At 46.3% G+C, this 16,242-nt stretch overlaps 1 protein-coding gene across 1 annotated transcript in view; it reads right to left on the bottom strand.

Annotated features, from left to right (window-relative positions):
• The window catches only part of LOC124484196 (hedgehog interacting protein), a 31,412-nt gene extending 16,008 nt beyond the window's left edge, over positions 1 to 15,404 (bottom strand). The window contains exons 1-4 of the mRNA XM_047045014.1: positions 14,715 to 15,404; positions 11,541 to 11,733; positions 7,404 to 7,545; positions 5,346 to 5,562 (exon numbers count right to left, since the gene is read on the bottom strand). Of these exons, the coding sequence (XP_046900970.1) occupies positions 5,346 to 5,562; positions 7,404 to 7,545; positions 11,541 to 11,733; positions 14,715 to 14,984 (822 nt within the window). The 5' untranslated portion in view covers positions 14,985 to 15,404. The remainder of the gene's footprint in view (positions 1 to 5,345; positions 5,563 to 7,403; positions 7,546 to 11,540; positions 11,734 to 14,714) is intronic.
• Positions 15,405 to 16,242: the final 838 nt, after the last annotated feature.

Genomic DNA, 16,242 nt, shown 5'->3' with positions numbered 1-16,242 from the left:
GGACAGAACGCCAGGCTTGGGTGTTAAGAATGTTTAAAACGTGATTCTGACATTTTTGGAGCCTTTTTGTTTTTCATCCCAAAAACAGCATGACAGCTCTCTAAAATACAAGAACGAAGACAATAAGTCCTCCTGCTGCCACCCTAGAGAGGTAGGACCTGGTGGCATCATGTCTGGGACGCGCAGGGCAGTCTCAGCCGTTTGGTATTCGCTCTCAAAATATTTAACAAGGAATTCGGCAAAGAGAGGAGCAGGAGGCGGTCTGCGTTTTGGACGTCGGTGGAAGAAGGCTTTAGAGAGAGGTGTAGTCTGTGTCACCAGGCCAAGGAACACACATCATAAATTGGTTCAAGTGCGTTGGATCCACCAGTTGTGTTTGGACTGCACTGGGCCAGGCCCAGGCCAAACACAGCGGTGACATAGTCCACATGGTCACGTCAGCGGCATGACTGCACGCATTGGAATGTGATGAAAATGTCCACCTACGCCAATAGAGACACAAGTTTGGAGACGGGGTGCTCCCATCGATCCAAGAATGAGGCGAGAAGTTGTGAAAGGTGACAAATAAATGTCAGCTCCAAAGACAACAGTTCCTCTCCGCAAGAATTTATGGTGCCTACTAAATGTCAGATCAATGTGGTCCAATAAAAGGTGGCGGGTTGGGATGCATAAAGCAAGCTGCAGGTCGATGCTGGCAATACAAGATTCTCTTCACGACAGGAGGTGTAAGGACAAAAGTATTGTTTGGCTTTTTTCAGAGGGAGCCTTCCCGATCCTAAATTCACCTCAAAAATACTTGACCCACATGTCAAATCTTGAGGTTCAGCGACCCGGATCCCGAAAGTAAATACAGTGAGCGGGAGCAGGTCGGAGAGCAGAATTCCTGAGCAGCCGTAGCTGTGAGCTGAGGCCAGGGAGACCACCATGAGACGGCCGAGGTCTGTCAGACTGAACTGTTAGTTCCTGAGTTAATCAGCAGCTACTGCAGCAGGCCCACAGCAGCACCAGGCCATGAGAAACACAACTCTCCACTGGAGCTTCTCTCCCACCAGGGCCAATGTGGAAACTTTGATCAGGACGAAACACTAACCTGGGCCAGATATACTGTATGCACTGCTGCCAGAGTTAGAGGTGTGGAGAGACTGTTGGCAACCTTCTCCAATTGGTAGTTATTATGGGGAGTTACAGTGTAACCAGAACATTGGCTCCATCATTGACATAAAACACTAGGGGAGTTGTTTTGGGTAGGTTTTACTGTGTGTGGGGTCGAGGACTTCTACATCCAGACATCCTCTGTTCTGACATCCCCCTTTCACCCCCACCCCTAAACACACACACAGACACACTCCCCTCTCCCCCTAAAGTGAGCGGTCATAAGAGAACACTGCTGTCTCGTTGCTGGGGACAATGCACACGATGATGTCATTGTGTTCCCTCCCTCCACTACAGTCAGCCTCCACAAAACACGTTGCCATGTCAACCTGCAACTAGTCATTATCATTATTCTTCAACAGTCCATTAAAGGGTTTGAAACTTAAACATTTTTTGTTCGTTTTTTTGTTCTTCCCCAAACACCTGCTTGAACTTTTATGTCTCAATCTTTGTTCAAGATATTTCTCAGCCACATTCCACAGAAAGTTGGGAAAGCAAAGTGGGGTGAGGTAGAAGAGGGTTGTGTAAGAAAATCCTAGTTGAGTCCCACAGACCTGGAAACCACTCCACTTATAGTGCAAAAGAGCTGAGGTGATTGCACAGGAGAAACTTCTATCCAGACCCTTGACGCCTAGCTGGGCTGACAAATTGTTGCCCGGCAACTCTTGATCTTCACTAACTCGAACCGTCCGCTAGGAAAACAATGCCCTCCAACCCCCTTTCCTCAAAGGCAAAGCCCTTCCCCCTGAAATGTACACATTTTCCCCCTAGCACTACCATACGGCGAGGTAGGCTATAACGTGAATGGGATAATAGTGATAATAATGACATGAACACGACTTGAGGCCTTTGGCTCTCGTTCACCAGTGTGACAGCACAGAGGAGGGGTCTCGTTTCTCATGGACAGAGTACTGGGGGTCAGACGGCTGAGTGGTTAGGGAAGTGGGCTATTAATCAGAAGGTTGCTGGTTCAATTTCCGGCCGTGCCAAAAAATAACGTTGTATCTTTGGGCAAGGCACTTCACCCTACTTTCCTTGGGGGAATGTCCCTGTACTTACTGTAAGTAGATCTGGATAAGAGTGTCTGGGGTGGGATGAAGAGAATAACACGTGGGGAGCGATTAGTTTTTTCCGTGAAATATTTCATTACGGGCCTCTTGCTACCTGTCAGACAGGCTAATACTCTTCAATGGAGTGTTAACCCACACGCTTATCGGACTGGCACATAAAAAACAATTTTGCTATAACTACTGGAACCTGGGTGCGTTTTTGGAACACAAGGCCGATCTGTCACTGTTTATTGAATCAAAGATGACATTTGATGTGTTTTTTTAGGATAGATGTATAGCCAGTGCTAAATACAGCGAGGTTTATGGGAGTTTCTACATGTGGGAATGTATGTTGGGATTTTGCTGTGTAGCATCTGGAAGCAGGTTCCTTGGAGAGAAACAACAGTCACAACAAGTGAACTGTGGAAGATAGCTTTGTAGCCAACGTCGCTATTAGATGCTGGGGCTCAGCTGAAACATACCAAATAGCCTGGCACAGCTGGCACAGTCATAAAACCAGTCATAAAAGAAGTTCTTCTTGTGTGTGGCATCTTTATTAGGATGTACCGCTTTGAAGCAGCTAATCCTGGCCTGTGACAACAGCCAATCATCCCAATGAGCCATAGCCATTTAGCTGTGACATATGAAAGGAACTGATCCAATGTGTTTGGGGACTAACATCATGGCAGTTGAAGGATGAAGGAAGGATATTAGAATATGTCAGGCAACAGAGGGCAAGACAGACCGACCTCTGTGAGTAGGTGTGTACTGTAAATTAGGAGGCTCTATAGAGGGAAGAGAATGCCAGTTTTGTACCCTTTCTTAAACACACCCCTGAAAGGACAGGAAGATATATGTGTGTGTGTGACGGAGGAGAGCAGAGATTGAGTTTCAGGAGAACACCCACGGCGATGCGGAGAGACTCCTCGCCAGCTTTGTTTCCAAGCGAGTCGGCTTCATTGTCACTGGGGGGATCGCAGGACGAGGGTGAGCGAGAGCATGGGGGGGGGGGGGGATTCCGGGACGGGGCAAACACAGTACATTGCAATCAAAGGACATGCGGGGGGGGGGGGGGGTGAGGGGCAGCGACAAACATGTTATCTACGCCTCATACCCCCCCATCCCACGCCACGATTCCCGAGAGACGCCTGGGTCTCTCTATCCCTCCATCTGTGTAGATTGAGCCACGTCCTGTTGATGCAGCGGAGTAAACATGTTAGCCCTCCCCTGGTGCTGACACCCCAACCTAGGGGTGGGCCTGAGCCACCTCCAATTACTCTAATGATTGTTTTATCCGCAACCAGTTAGGTTTAATGATGATACGACGCAGGCTGGATGGTTGAGGGGGGGGAGGTTGGTCCCGGTGGACCTGTTTGTTTGCATGTCCAGCCATTGGGGTGTGCTTGGCACTTCATAGGCTCTGGTTCTTATTTTTCCTGCAGGTTAGAGAGGGACGCCTGCGTGCTAGATAAACTGTGTGGTGTGGTGGCGTGTGCCCCACCATCATACCAACTCAAGCTCATCTCTCTGGTTGCCATCTGGTGCTATCTATCAAACAGCTTTTTTTTTGCCTGTTGTTGTGGTCGCTGGTAAACATCGGACAAAGTATCTGAGATCAAAATACTGAAAAATGTTCGGTCAAAGTGGCAGGAGGCAGATGAGATATCCAAGAGAAGAAGAATTTTTTTTTTTTTTACATTTCACGCCGGATTAAAAAACGATATCTGAAAGCTTCCAAATCCTTAACAGCTACGAGGATGGTGTTTCCACAACTGGCGTGATACAAGACAACGCTGCATGCTTCTGTAGTATACATCTGGCTGGAAACCATGCCCGCACCGCACAGCCCTCCAACGCTCAATACACAGATCCAAGGCTTCCACAAAGAAAAAGAAAATTGAGAACGATTTCTACCCGGAGACCATGCCAACCCTAACCCTACTGCTAGAACGGCTGGTGGTGATTGCATTTCTTTCAAATTCACTTGTGGGTGTGCTTCCCTCGTCCTCCTTCCCTCTGAGAGTATGCCAAAACAAACGGCTGTAGAACATTATCTTTCAGGCGGAGGCTGGCCCTGGCCCTGACCACCCCAGGTCTCCTCTACAACTCTTATCCCGCTCTCTGGAAGTCTGACTTCCATACCGGTGGGAGGTCGGACTGACAGTCAGAGGGAGAGATTGAGCGAGCGAACGTTGAGAGAAAAAAGGCGATAATTCCCCTCTGAAGTGCAGACATGTCCTGGCTTCCTGTCTCGAGGAAACCGCAAAGTAGCATGGCGAGTGCTCTCTCTCCCTCTCTTTCTCTCTGCCTTTGACTCAAACCCCTTGCTATTAGAGAGAGAAAGGCCTAGACAGCAGAGACATGTTTTCTTTAGCAATGGCAGTATGCAGACAGGGGCTGTGAGGGGAGACACCAAAAACGGTCTTCTAGCTCCGTGTGAGACGCTGGGGTAATATGTGAGCAGAGGATTATCCTTCTCTTCTAGTTTTCCCCTTATGGGATATTTAGTGCTCGTATAGAAACAATGTGTAAGGCATTATGTTGGCCAATTAGGGAGCTGTTACAACATCTTGTATAAATTAGCAGCAAATTAGCAGGGGGCATAATGTGTACCCTCCCTTAACAAGAGGATAATATAAATGTATAAGTTAGCCATGTGAGCAATTAATAAATGGCTGTTAGTTTGGTTAATTGCTAAATTGGGTGTTACAATGGTGAGTGAACTGGTTTTAAAAGCGATTTCGGTCCATGAGGCCCAAACGTTCCACATTTACAGAGGCAGTCAATGACGTCAACGGCACTCTGAGGTGTTAACAATTCTTCTGGTGTGGTAGAATAAGAATGTCTCGATTTCTCCCTAGTCTCCAGCTAGTCTGGAAAGTGCCTACTTCAGCTTTAACTGTCAACAACAGTAGGTAACAATATCATAACGATGTTTTCTCAACGCTAACCACAGTCCACCCTAGTGCTCGCACAGGCTAAAACGTAACACCCTTAAACTTTTTAGGTATGTCTGAGGAGGACAGTCACTCCCCCCCCCTATCAATTTTAGTTTGTAATTCCCTGCAGTAACCTTCACTTCTCTCCCCCTTTCACCCCTTTTTCCTTTCCCCTCCCGCCTTCTACGACGCCTGTCCTCCTCACCTTCAGGCCACTCTGCACCACCTTGTGGATGTCAAGGAAGGGCTCCTTCAGCAGCTCCATGCGGTGGGTGAGCACGCGTACGAAGCCCTCCCGCTCCAGCACGAAGAGGCGCTGGGAGCCGTCCCCACAGTGGACCACGCCCACAGGCTGCCGCAGCCCGCTCAGCACCTCCTCGGCGCAGTAGCAGTTGTGCTTGTGCTTCTTGGGCGACCGGAGACTGTGGTGGTGGTGGAGAGAGGGGAGGACAAAAGGTCAGGGGGTAAACAAGTGAGATAATCCTGTTAAGAGAGAGAGAGAGAGGGGGGGGAGCAGAGTGGAAGGAGTGATGAGAGAGAGAGAGGGAGAGAGAGAGAGAGAGAGAGAGAGAGAGAGAGAGAGAGAGAGAGAGAGAGAGGATTTGGAGGTACAGAGAAAGAGCAAAGTATAGATTTTGTTGATTTGTGGAAGGAAGCTTGTCCCTATCATCTGGTCCAACAAGGAAAACCTCTGGGTCCTAACTGAAGCCCAAAAAATCTTTCACACAGTATCATTGGCTTCCAGTCAGTTGCAGTGGATAATGTGCATTGGGGACACACAGTATGCTACCGACTCTTCAGGGGTTTTCAAGCTGTGAAACAACCGCCGCTCTAACCACAGTTGATATGTAATGTGGGAGGGGAACAGCACAGATCATTTTACCACACAGCTAGCTAACAACGCAACATTGCCAGATCAGCAGGTGGTTTTTGTTTGTAGTTTTTTGACGCTGAGCGATATCTGATGGGTGGATGCTGACTATTGGGAGAGGGAGGGAAGGACAGGGGTGTCAGTATCTATCTTTCTCAAGTTTGCAGTTTGGGACTTCAGTATGATGTCACTGCGACAGGGCTGGTTTCTGACGTGCCGGCCAGTTGTGTTGTCTCTCTCTCTTCTCTCCCTCTCTCTTCTCCCTCACTCTCTCTCCTTGGCCACCCTTGTTTAGAGTGGGAGGTCTCATGATGTCAGCAGACTGGCGGTTTTCAACCTGTAAAAAAATACATCTGCGACTGGATTTAATTGGAAAATCCTCTCTCCTCATAGACAGGGTGGCTTGGACTTCTCAGAATGAGGGATGAGGAGGAGTGCATCTTTGGAGCACAGTCCATAGTCATCGTCCTGTTCTCTCTCTCTTTTGTTTTCTTTTTTCAGAGTCCCTCTAGAAGCTCTCAGGCCTGAGAAAGGAGCAATGTATCTCTCCTCAACCTCAATCGGAGGCAACTGGGGCTTTGTCATTAGAGAAGACCGAGGGACCAATCAAACAGGAACGCACCATTTAAGCCTCAGCTCACTGCTGCGTTCGTGTGGACCCTCAAGGACAGAGCAGGCTGGAGGTCAAGCACAACGTGCTGCTTACACATTGAAGGGAAACGGAAGCCAGTTAAGGTACTTTGGGGAGGTTTTTTATGCCCTTTGAGAAAATATGATGGCTAATTTGGTGGCCTCTTGTCAGTAAAGTGACAGTATTGCCCCACACACCGTTTTTTTGTTTTTGTTTTTTGGGTGGTGGTGGTGGTGGGGATTTGGCATGCCATACCAAAGCTTTCACCTAGTCTCGGGGGCTTCCCTCAAAAGGGTAAAAGGTCAAAGCTGCCTATGGTGGGCAGGGAGAGGGGTAGGGTGGATGGAGGGAGTGGGGTAGGGTGGAGGGTGGGGTGGGGTGGAGGGAGTGGGGTTGCCTATGACGCAGGCTAAGCAATTTCATTGTGCGTCCAAAGCTGGGGTGAATTTACCCTGAACAAACACCAAACAAAAAACAGCTTTGGGATCAGAAAATCAGTTTGGAGTGGCGGGGGCATTCCGGAACATGTGGTTGGAGCTGCATCAGTGACCTCCCCCTTCACAGCTATTCGGACAAGGCTGTCAGACTGGTGGACAGTCAGAACTATATCTAGTTTTGTGTGATGAGTTAGAGTGACAAATTGCAGCACTGAGGTCAGCAAGAGATTACCTGGAACAGCCTTATGTGAGGAATATTATGGGAACGCTTGATATATTTGGCACAATTGAACAAAAAAACAGATTTACGGGAGACAAACTAACCTATTGTCTTCCAGCTTCTCATCTCCCAGGTAGTTGGAGTCTTGGCCCCGCGGTTGCTTTCGCTGAAAGTCTGGGAAGCACAAGCTGCCGTCTCTCCTCCCATAGTACTGGCAGAACTCATCCACATCAGCTTGGAATAGCTCTGAAACACACACACACACACAAACACACACAGATAAACAGACAGACGTTAGACAGAGATAGACACCTAACTGACAACATACCAGTTATAATAATTAACCATAGCAACAGCTGTGTGTGTGTGTGTGCCCGTGTGCAACTGTACGTGTGTGTAATGTGTAAGGGGTGGAAGAGTATGAGTTTGGCAAGACGAGCCAAAGCCTGGCTAGACAAGCAGAGAAATGTTGAGCGAGTTAACAGGATGCTGGCTTCAGACAGGTAATGGTGTCTGCTTCTCCAACTATGGATCAAAGCTTACTTTCTCTGGCAAATAAAGAGATTCTGATTCCGCTATCCATGTTTCTTCAAGACACCTACAAAAGCCCAAGGCACAGCAATGGGATGATGATTACATGTAATGTAAGCTATGATAGAACTCATCGTTGAATTCATCAAAGGACTGTCTGTTATTCTATTCTGTTCAATGACAGGGTGTTTGTGGCAAAACAAACCGAGGAGTGAAGAAAAAAGCGAAGAAATGTGGGATGGTTGGAGCATGGCACGGTGTTATCGAATGATTCTGCAACATATGGGCGCAGCATGTGTAACGTGAGAGGCCTCACATACGACGTCTGCCTGTTTAATGAACAGCCTCGCCTCCCAAACACACATACAACCACGTCTCATTTTTGAACAGAGAAATATTCCACTCAAATCCAAATCAAGAAATGATGTTCTCCAATGCTGATGGATGGCATTCGGCAGTATTGGTTTAGAGTTTCAAAGCAAAAATGCCATTGCTGTTTCACCCCCAGACCTTTATTTCTTTTGGACCCACCAGCTGATTTAACGCTGTTCCAATGTCGTGCGAACAAAGTGATCTAGGAAAACATTGCAATCAGACTCAGGCGCCTCACCCACCTCCGGGGTCCAGGTATAGTCACTCACAACATTATTACAAGTTTCAATACCCCCCCCCCCCCCCCCCCCCCAACCACACACACACACAGATGGCAGAAGAAACTTGGTAAATCCAGGAGCCCCTACGCGACCTAAAAACAACCTTGCCAGTGAAATATTTCCCGGGCCAGTCCCTCTGACGATGAGAGGAGAGCAAACACACCAGGGATAAAAACACAAACAGGACTCCCTCTCTTCTTCCTTTCATCTCATCCCCCACTCCGGGCTCCCCCCCCCCACATCGACCACAGGGCCTGACCAAACCATAACTGGAGGTGATAGGATATCCTCCCAAACATCTAAACACAACACAGAGATCAAACACACACTCCAAACAGACACACAAACACACCGGGAGAACTCCCAGGCAATGCCACCCACCTACATGTGTTCGCTTATCTTAATCATGCTGGTCGGGGGACCTCAGGTACAGGGAAAGAAGGGGAGAGGGAGGGAAAGAGGAAAGGAGAAAGCGAGGGTGAGAGGGAAGGAAGGAGGGAGGGAGAGAGAGAGGGAAGGGAAAGGAGAGGGTGATGGGCCTGGATGTTAAAAGTGAGAGTCAAGCCAGTAAATGTCTTTATGGAGAAATGACAAGTTAAGTACATGGCCTAATCTGGAGCAGGGGGAGGATTTCACTGGAGCAGGAGGACATTTTAGGATGCTGTAAACGCTACCGTTTCATTTTAATACTGTTAGTCAGCTGTCTGAAACATGCTTATCTCCATGTTCCAGCAAACAAGTACCGAACAAGAGCTTGAATTTTGTCTTCTCTGATACAAATATAAGTGTTACTGAATATAAAATGTGGGTAATTTAGTATGTCACCATAATTGTCCAGGACCACTTATAATGGCCACAAACATAAACCATCTGTTGTTAAAAATGACAAGCTGTTCAGGCTCTTTAACCCAAAAGAAATTTAAAAAGAAATCCACAGGTAAAAGAAATTGCTGTATTTAGAATGATATGTACTTAGAGGTCTGTCCAATTTAGGCAACAACTTATGGTGAAATGAATCCCTAAACATATGGCAGGGAGCAGCATAGCCTCCTCAACAAGGCCCAGTTGTATTGTACTGGCCCTCAAAACAAACTGTAGAGGGAGAAAGAGAGAAAGAGAGAAAACCTTCATCCACATCCCTGCTCCCCAGTGCTAAAGTTATACATCCATCTGGTTATCTTCCAAGACAACCTGGGTGGCCACCCAAAGTACTTGACATCTTGATGCACTTCAGCAGTTTTACATATACACAACCTTTGTAGAAAAATAAATGTGTCATTCGTCACCACATATGCTGATCTGCAGAGGGGAGGGAGGAGTGAGGCTGGGGAGGGAGGAGGAATAACTCCCCCTCTGGCTCTGGTTCCCTGTCTCGAGCCCCCTGTTGATCTCCCCCCGTCACTGCGTCTTGTCCACTAACTGGTTAGCAATGTAACCCCTGAATCCCTCTGTTTCCCCCTCCCTTTATATATATTTTGCTCCAATAGCCTTCCCTTCTTATGAGCACTCATGTGTCAAACAGCAAACCCTTGTTGATTGTGTGTGTGTGTGTGTGTGTGTGTGTGTGTGTGTGTGTGTGTGTGTGTGTGCGTGTGTGTGTGAGTGCAGTGGGAGTAAGGGTCGCGTGCTGTGCGGGTGGGTGGCTCGCTGCACTGTGTTTGAATGTTTGAAACACTGTTGTCTGTTTGCAAATTTAGGGCAGATCTAATCTGTTATGGCGATGTAGATAGGAAGAAGACTTGGCAAGAGAACGAGAGGACTTCAGAAGCAAGAAAAAGAAGAGTGTTTGATCACTGAGAACGTGCAGGTAACAGGCAAAAGCGGCGCTTCAGAGGAGCCAACAAAAGCTTCAAGAAACGGCTCCTAGCTCCGCACTGTACCATCATATTCAGTAGGAAACGTGTCAATTCAAATCATTAGCACGTGTGTGTGTGTGTGTGTGGGGGGGGGGGGGTTGGGGGTTGGGGGGGGGGGGATACTGAGGCCAGCAAGGCAGCACTCTGATTGTGTTTACGTTCCATCGAATTAACCACCAAGGAAAACAAACTGATGATGTTGAGTGGCCTTTTTTACATTTATTTTTTTATAAACAAGGACATGGTCTGTGTCTGCTTTGGACCTGCTTACGCGTTCCTATTAGTGGTGCTGGGGAGAGGTGAGGCAAGGCACGGAGAGGTGTCGGTGGGGGGGCTGGGGGGGGGGCTGTGTGGCTGTGTTAGGGGGTGAGGGGTGTTAATGTCTAGACTAGAGCCAGCATGCTTACACATCCCCCACACAGTGCAGGGAGGGAGACAGGCAGGCTGGGCTGGGCACTGGGGGGGGGGGGGGGGGGGGGGGGGGGCTGACATCAGCGTTCATGGAGCTTGCCAAATATGGACCCAGGGAAGAAACAGGTCATAAAATTATTCATTTAGCAACAGCTCTCTGGCAGATTAGGTGTGTATGTGAGGGGTGTGTATGTGTAGGAGTGTCTGAGAGTGCATATGTCTAAATATCTGATTGACGCGTAGTTATTCCAGGATTCTCATAATAGGGCCTAAGCTTCTGTTAAGGGCACATCTCAGAGGAGAGTCTCTGTGTGAACAAAATAAAACTCAAACAATCCCCCACATTCAGAATCTATGAAAAAGTTTAATAATAATTTACAAATTCATTTAACTCAAAGCCCAGGAGAAACAAATCCCCTCCACCTGGTGCTGTTAAACAGCTCGCTGGGTTTAGCCTACTGCCCAAACTGTTAAAAAAAGAGCACAACAATTGTTGCTCCCTTGAGTGCCCAAGTGAGCAGACTAATTATCAAAGTGCTGGTGGGGAGGCCACACTGTCTGCCAGTGTGTGTGGGTAGCAGACCTTTTAACCCACATGTGGGGGTAAGTGAAGCATCCAGACTGACTCATGGGAGGGCTGGGGTCAGGTGAGGTAAGGCAGGACGAATAAATATTCGGATATTCCACCTGACATGTCCGTTTGTTGTGCAAGTGAAAAACCTGCAAGTTTGGTTGGGAGTCGGGAGTTGGGAATTGTTTGATCTTTTGTGGGAGTTGACGGCCTGGTTACCTGGTATGTGTCCCCGGCAGGTATAGTAGAACTTGCGGCAGTAGTCCTGGCACAGACGTGGGAGGTCAGGCTCCCTAAGGGCAGTCTTTTCCGATTCAGGTGTGTGGAACAGCATCTGGGCGTCGGGTGAGCAGCGTGCACACTTGATCTCCTCCAGGAGCCGGCCACAGTCTGTATTATTGGTAGAGAAGATCTGTGGACCACACGCAACGAGGACAAATGGCTGATTACAATTCTGGGGTGTTCTGACTTTTGACCCAACATACACTTTGCAAGGCAAATTATTCACACAGCTTTAAATTAGTGGATATGTTGTTGATATTGGCCATTATCATATATAGCGCACATCAATAACACATCATACAGTAAATGCTCCAAGGTTTAAAATTCAGTTGAATTTATCTCACAACAGAAACTGCACCAAAATGAGTGTTGATTACCTTTTAATGTCACTTTTATAACAGTCAAAGGAACTTAAAGGAACACCCTGGTCTTTTTGAAAAAACATACTCACTCAAGGCTTGTGTACCTAAGCGTACAAACAGTTAAATTCAAATTACATTTCACATGACAGGTAGACTCGGGGGGGGTCCTGAAATGGATGAAGCTGAATTAGGAGGGTTGAAGTGTTACTTAGGGTCACTAAACAAAAGTAAACAAAAGATTAAGCCCCGAAAAATTAGCAGGATTATTTACGCAACAAATTGGATGTAATAAAACACAATGTAATCTATGCTGTTTCCAGGCATGTGCTTGGATAGGCCAGCAGGCTGGTAGTGCTTTACTCTGTGTGAGGTCTGAGTATAAACATCAATTTACAGATAGACAGGCACATCATTCCCGCACTGGTATCAACAAATTAGCAGTCTGTCTAAGTCAATTAGAACTGCAGACATGGGCTCAACATATGGACACTTCCCTCCCTCTTATTGAAACCAAAAACTCCACTGGAACACGACTCAGCCCTCTGCCCAACCTGTTAGAGGCTGTTTTGTGAACACACACACAGCCTACTGTACAGTACATCCAGCAGAACCCATCCAGAGATTGGACTACACACTGTTTTCTCTACCGTCCTTTCTGCTGTCAAGACACATGCTACACAAATCCAGGACACTTCAGAGTTGGAGCACATTTGTAGTGGCCTATTTTCCCATCGAGTATTGACATTTCAGCCTAAGCAAACAAGCAGGCAGGCAAGTGTCAGGTTAGCTCATTCCTGGAGGCGCGTTTTGAGTGGTGTGGCGTGCCCTGCCATCCTTGCCCCCCCCCCCCCCCCCCCCCCCCCCCCCCCAAAAGCCATGCTGTGTAGAGATGAGGGCATGCCTGCCCTCCTGCTCTAAATTGCCCATTGATTCTGTGTGCCATGGGCTGGCAGCGGGTCCGTGGAGAGGAGTATTTGTGTGCTTTCAGCCATGCCCTGTGCCCATATGTTGCTGGGATGGGCTCCAATGTTGCCATCACCCAAACCAGAACAAGAGGACCTTTGTTTGTTGTGTTTTGCTAAATTTCACCCAGTTGTTCCTCAAAAGTGAACGGTCTAAGGCTGAGATTAGTCTAAAAAAGTGAACCAGAAGAGCATGGAAGACAATTTGCCCTAATCATTAACATCCACTAGTGTGACTTTCATACAGTAAGCTGGATAGGGTACTCGCATATTTTTTTAAATTACATTCATAGAGAATTATAGGCAGAGTTTAACAAGCTAATGTGTATATAGGCTTTTGACAGCAAGCAGCTGTTACAGGATTTTTCTTTTCTTTGATTGGATCCTCACAATGGCTTTTGTTAGTTAAATTGCTGGAACAAATATATCAATGCACAAAGACACACTTGAAAACAATCACTTGTCATTCAATCACTGACAATGTGGGGCTGAGAATACCTCATAAGGTCCCACCATCAGAAAATCAGAAATCACAGGGGAGGAAGAAACAGAGAGAGAGAGAGAGAGAGACAGAGAGAGAGACAGAGACAGAGAGAGAGAAAAGTGTAACCATTCAGTCTTAATACATGCTCACTGCAATGGCTTAAGAAAGCCACCACACATTCAGCCTTCTTGGCTGCTGGAGAAAAGGAGCTCTGGTGAAGGCAACACTAAGACTGGTGTTAAAAAAGCTTTAACAAAACACTTGTCCACTGGGAATAGGTGTAAGTTAGTGAAGGAAGGGGGGGCACCAGTGGGGTGGGCGAAGGACAAATACCCTCTCAAAGGCATTAACACTTGGACAGGGTTGAGGACTCTGAGAGACTGATGTTCTCCAGCTTCACCCATTAGTGAAACTAACAAACACAATGGTGTTGTTATTCTTTAGCCATAAGCAAAAACGACTCCGTGTGTGGGCAGTGTAATGGGGAGGAGGAGAAGTCGAGTCCTTTTTGTTCCATTCAGTTTTTCCTTCTTATTTGCATGACTTGAGCAAATTAAATGATGCAATATGGCTTTTTGTCACCAGACAAAGTGAGATACCACCCAGCGACATGTTTGCGGTTTACATAATAGGCATTTTTACTGTAAACTCAGTCTCAGGACATTAACAAATACAAATCGAAATTAACCGTTTGCATTTAAGTACATTTCATCACAAACATTCTGACATAAAAAATAAACATGATGATAAAATTATGATATAAACTGTCAAAAATGATAGCTAGCGAATACATCTAACTAATCTAAAACAATCACTCAATGTTGGTCAACTTCCAGTGCTGCTGACTCACTTGGACAGCGCTCGTGCTGATATTCTGTTGCGAGAGTAAACGTAAAATGTTATGAGGGTTGATAACCATGGTAACAGAAGCGCGTTGGACACGCTCGAGCCAAAAACAGCTCCTACTAGCAAGCGATAATCGGAAATAGTCTAATATATGGACCGAATACTGTTGAAGGCTTTCTTAAAAACACTATGTAATCACTTATTTTCCTCAATTAATATGAAGTTAACATTTAACTGGAAAGAAACTTACAAAAAACTGCGAAGAAGTACGAGTGAAGAGTGTGTCGTACTCGTAAGTGGTAGCTAGCATTATCCACCATCCCCCATCATGATGTATCTTGTAAATTCAGCTGTCAACACCGCGGCGGAAGAACAATAACGCTGTAAATACGTTCCCCTAGGCGTTTGGCAGTAAAGACAGCACTTACAATGAAAGAATGCAACATGCAGAACATACCCTGGCGTCGCGCCGGTGGAGGATCTGATAGGCAGCTCGCCTGGTGGGACAGCAGGACCCACGAGGGTACAACCTGTGACAAACTTCTCCGCTGCTGCCGCTGTCCAGTGACAGTTTTCTTTCCCTTTTCTTCACTCGCTTAGGCATGCTTCCATCATAACATCTCCGTCTTCTTGGGCTAATTTCTCCCTTCTCGCCGAATTTTGCATCTCCACATTCCCACACATTGACTGCTATAGCCAACATCAGCACAATTTTCAAATGCTTCATATTAAATGCAATGTTCCAAACAAAACGAATTTGGACCACTGACCAAGAAATGCAGTAATCTTGCCACTAAAGAGATTATATATTCAAAATCTCTACAGGTGTTGGCAACTTTTACTTGTATAATGTCTGTGCATCAACACTATTTCTAAATAAAAACAGTAACACATAAATTAATGGAAGTGCTGATTATAATGGCATAGTACAAAAAATATTTTTAAAACCATCATCTAGTATACAAACCAAAAACAAACAAACACTGAATTGCTATGAGCAGAGTTAGTATCGTTCCCTCTGTAGTAAATTCCGTATTAGCACAGTGGTTGGTGCATTTGGTCAAAAAAGTAAGCACAAAGTTGTCTCCCTAGATCCTCAAAGCGCTCACATGTTTCTCCTTGCTCTTTCCTCCTTCTTTTTAACCAGCGCGCGAGAAGACGAGCAAGCGCAGTGACGTATGACAGCAACGGGTGCGCGCACTTGGCCCCAGTCGTGTATGCATCGGGGGGAAAATTGCCTCTCGGAACAGGACGGTGTCGTCATAGCGAAGAACTGAAGAGGTGCGATTTATCAGAGTGAGAGATGATATGTCGAGATGTACAATGATTCTTACAAGAAATGCAAGGACCAAGTTCTAAACGATTAATCATGGCAAGTATGTGTCAATGGTAGTTTGGAAAGAACCCCAAACCATGAAAAAATGACAATTGCTCTAAAATTGTCACATTTCTTTGAATGATGATGAAAAAAAAAAATATTGTTCGAACTCCAAATCTTATCTAATACAAATGTTATGAGTCAATGATAATAGTATTATCCCATTCACTTCTTTCATTGAGTGGATGGAAGAAGACTGTATTGTATAATATTGACATATATTCCCATATATATAAACAATATTTATTTGTCACTAATATCATAGGCATAGGACCTGATCTGAAAAAAATGAACCCAGTGTATAACCACCAGGCGAAGCACACACTTTTCGAACTTGTATTCAAGGTATTCCTCTTCCCTTTGAGGGCTTCTGATAAGACCGAGCCAAATGCGGGACAAACCCTCTTTCATTCCCTCTTCAGAGAGATTACATGATAACAATCCAAAAGGGAATGTCCAACTGTGGCAATAAAAAAAAAAAAAAAGATTTACTGGCTTATTTTGGATTCGCTAAGAGTATCGCAAAATCAGTAACATTGACTGCACCTGTTCTTTCTTGGGGGTCCCCGGCACTGACCAGAGCCCCAGCTTGTCTTATCGACCAAAA

This window comes from Hypomesus transpacificus, chromosome 22 (genome assembly GCF_021917145.1).
Source record: "Hypomesus transpacificus isolate Combined female chromosome 22, fHypTra1, whole genome shotgun sequence".
Taxonomy (NCBI): domain Eukaryota; kingdom Metazoa; phylum Chordata; class Actinopteri; order Osmeriformes; family Osmeridae; genus Hypomesus; species Hypomesus transpacificus.
Note: the sequence above shows the minus strand (reverse complement) of the source record. Positions and strands in the feature narration are given on the sequence as shown.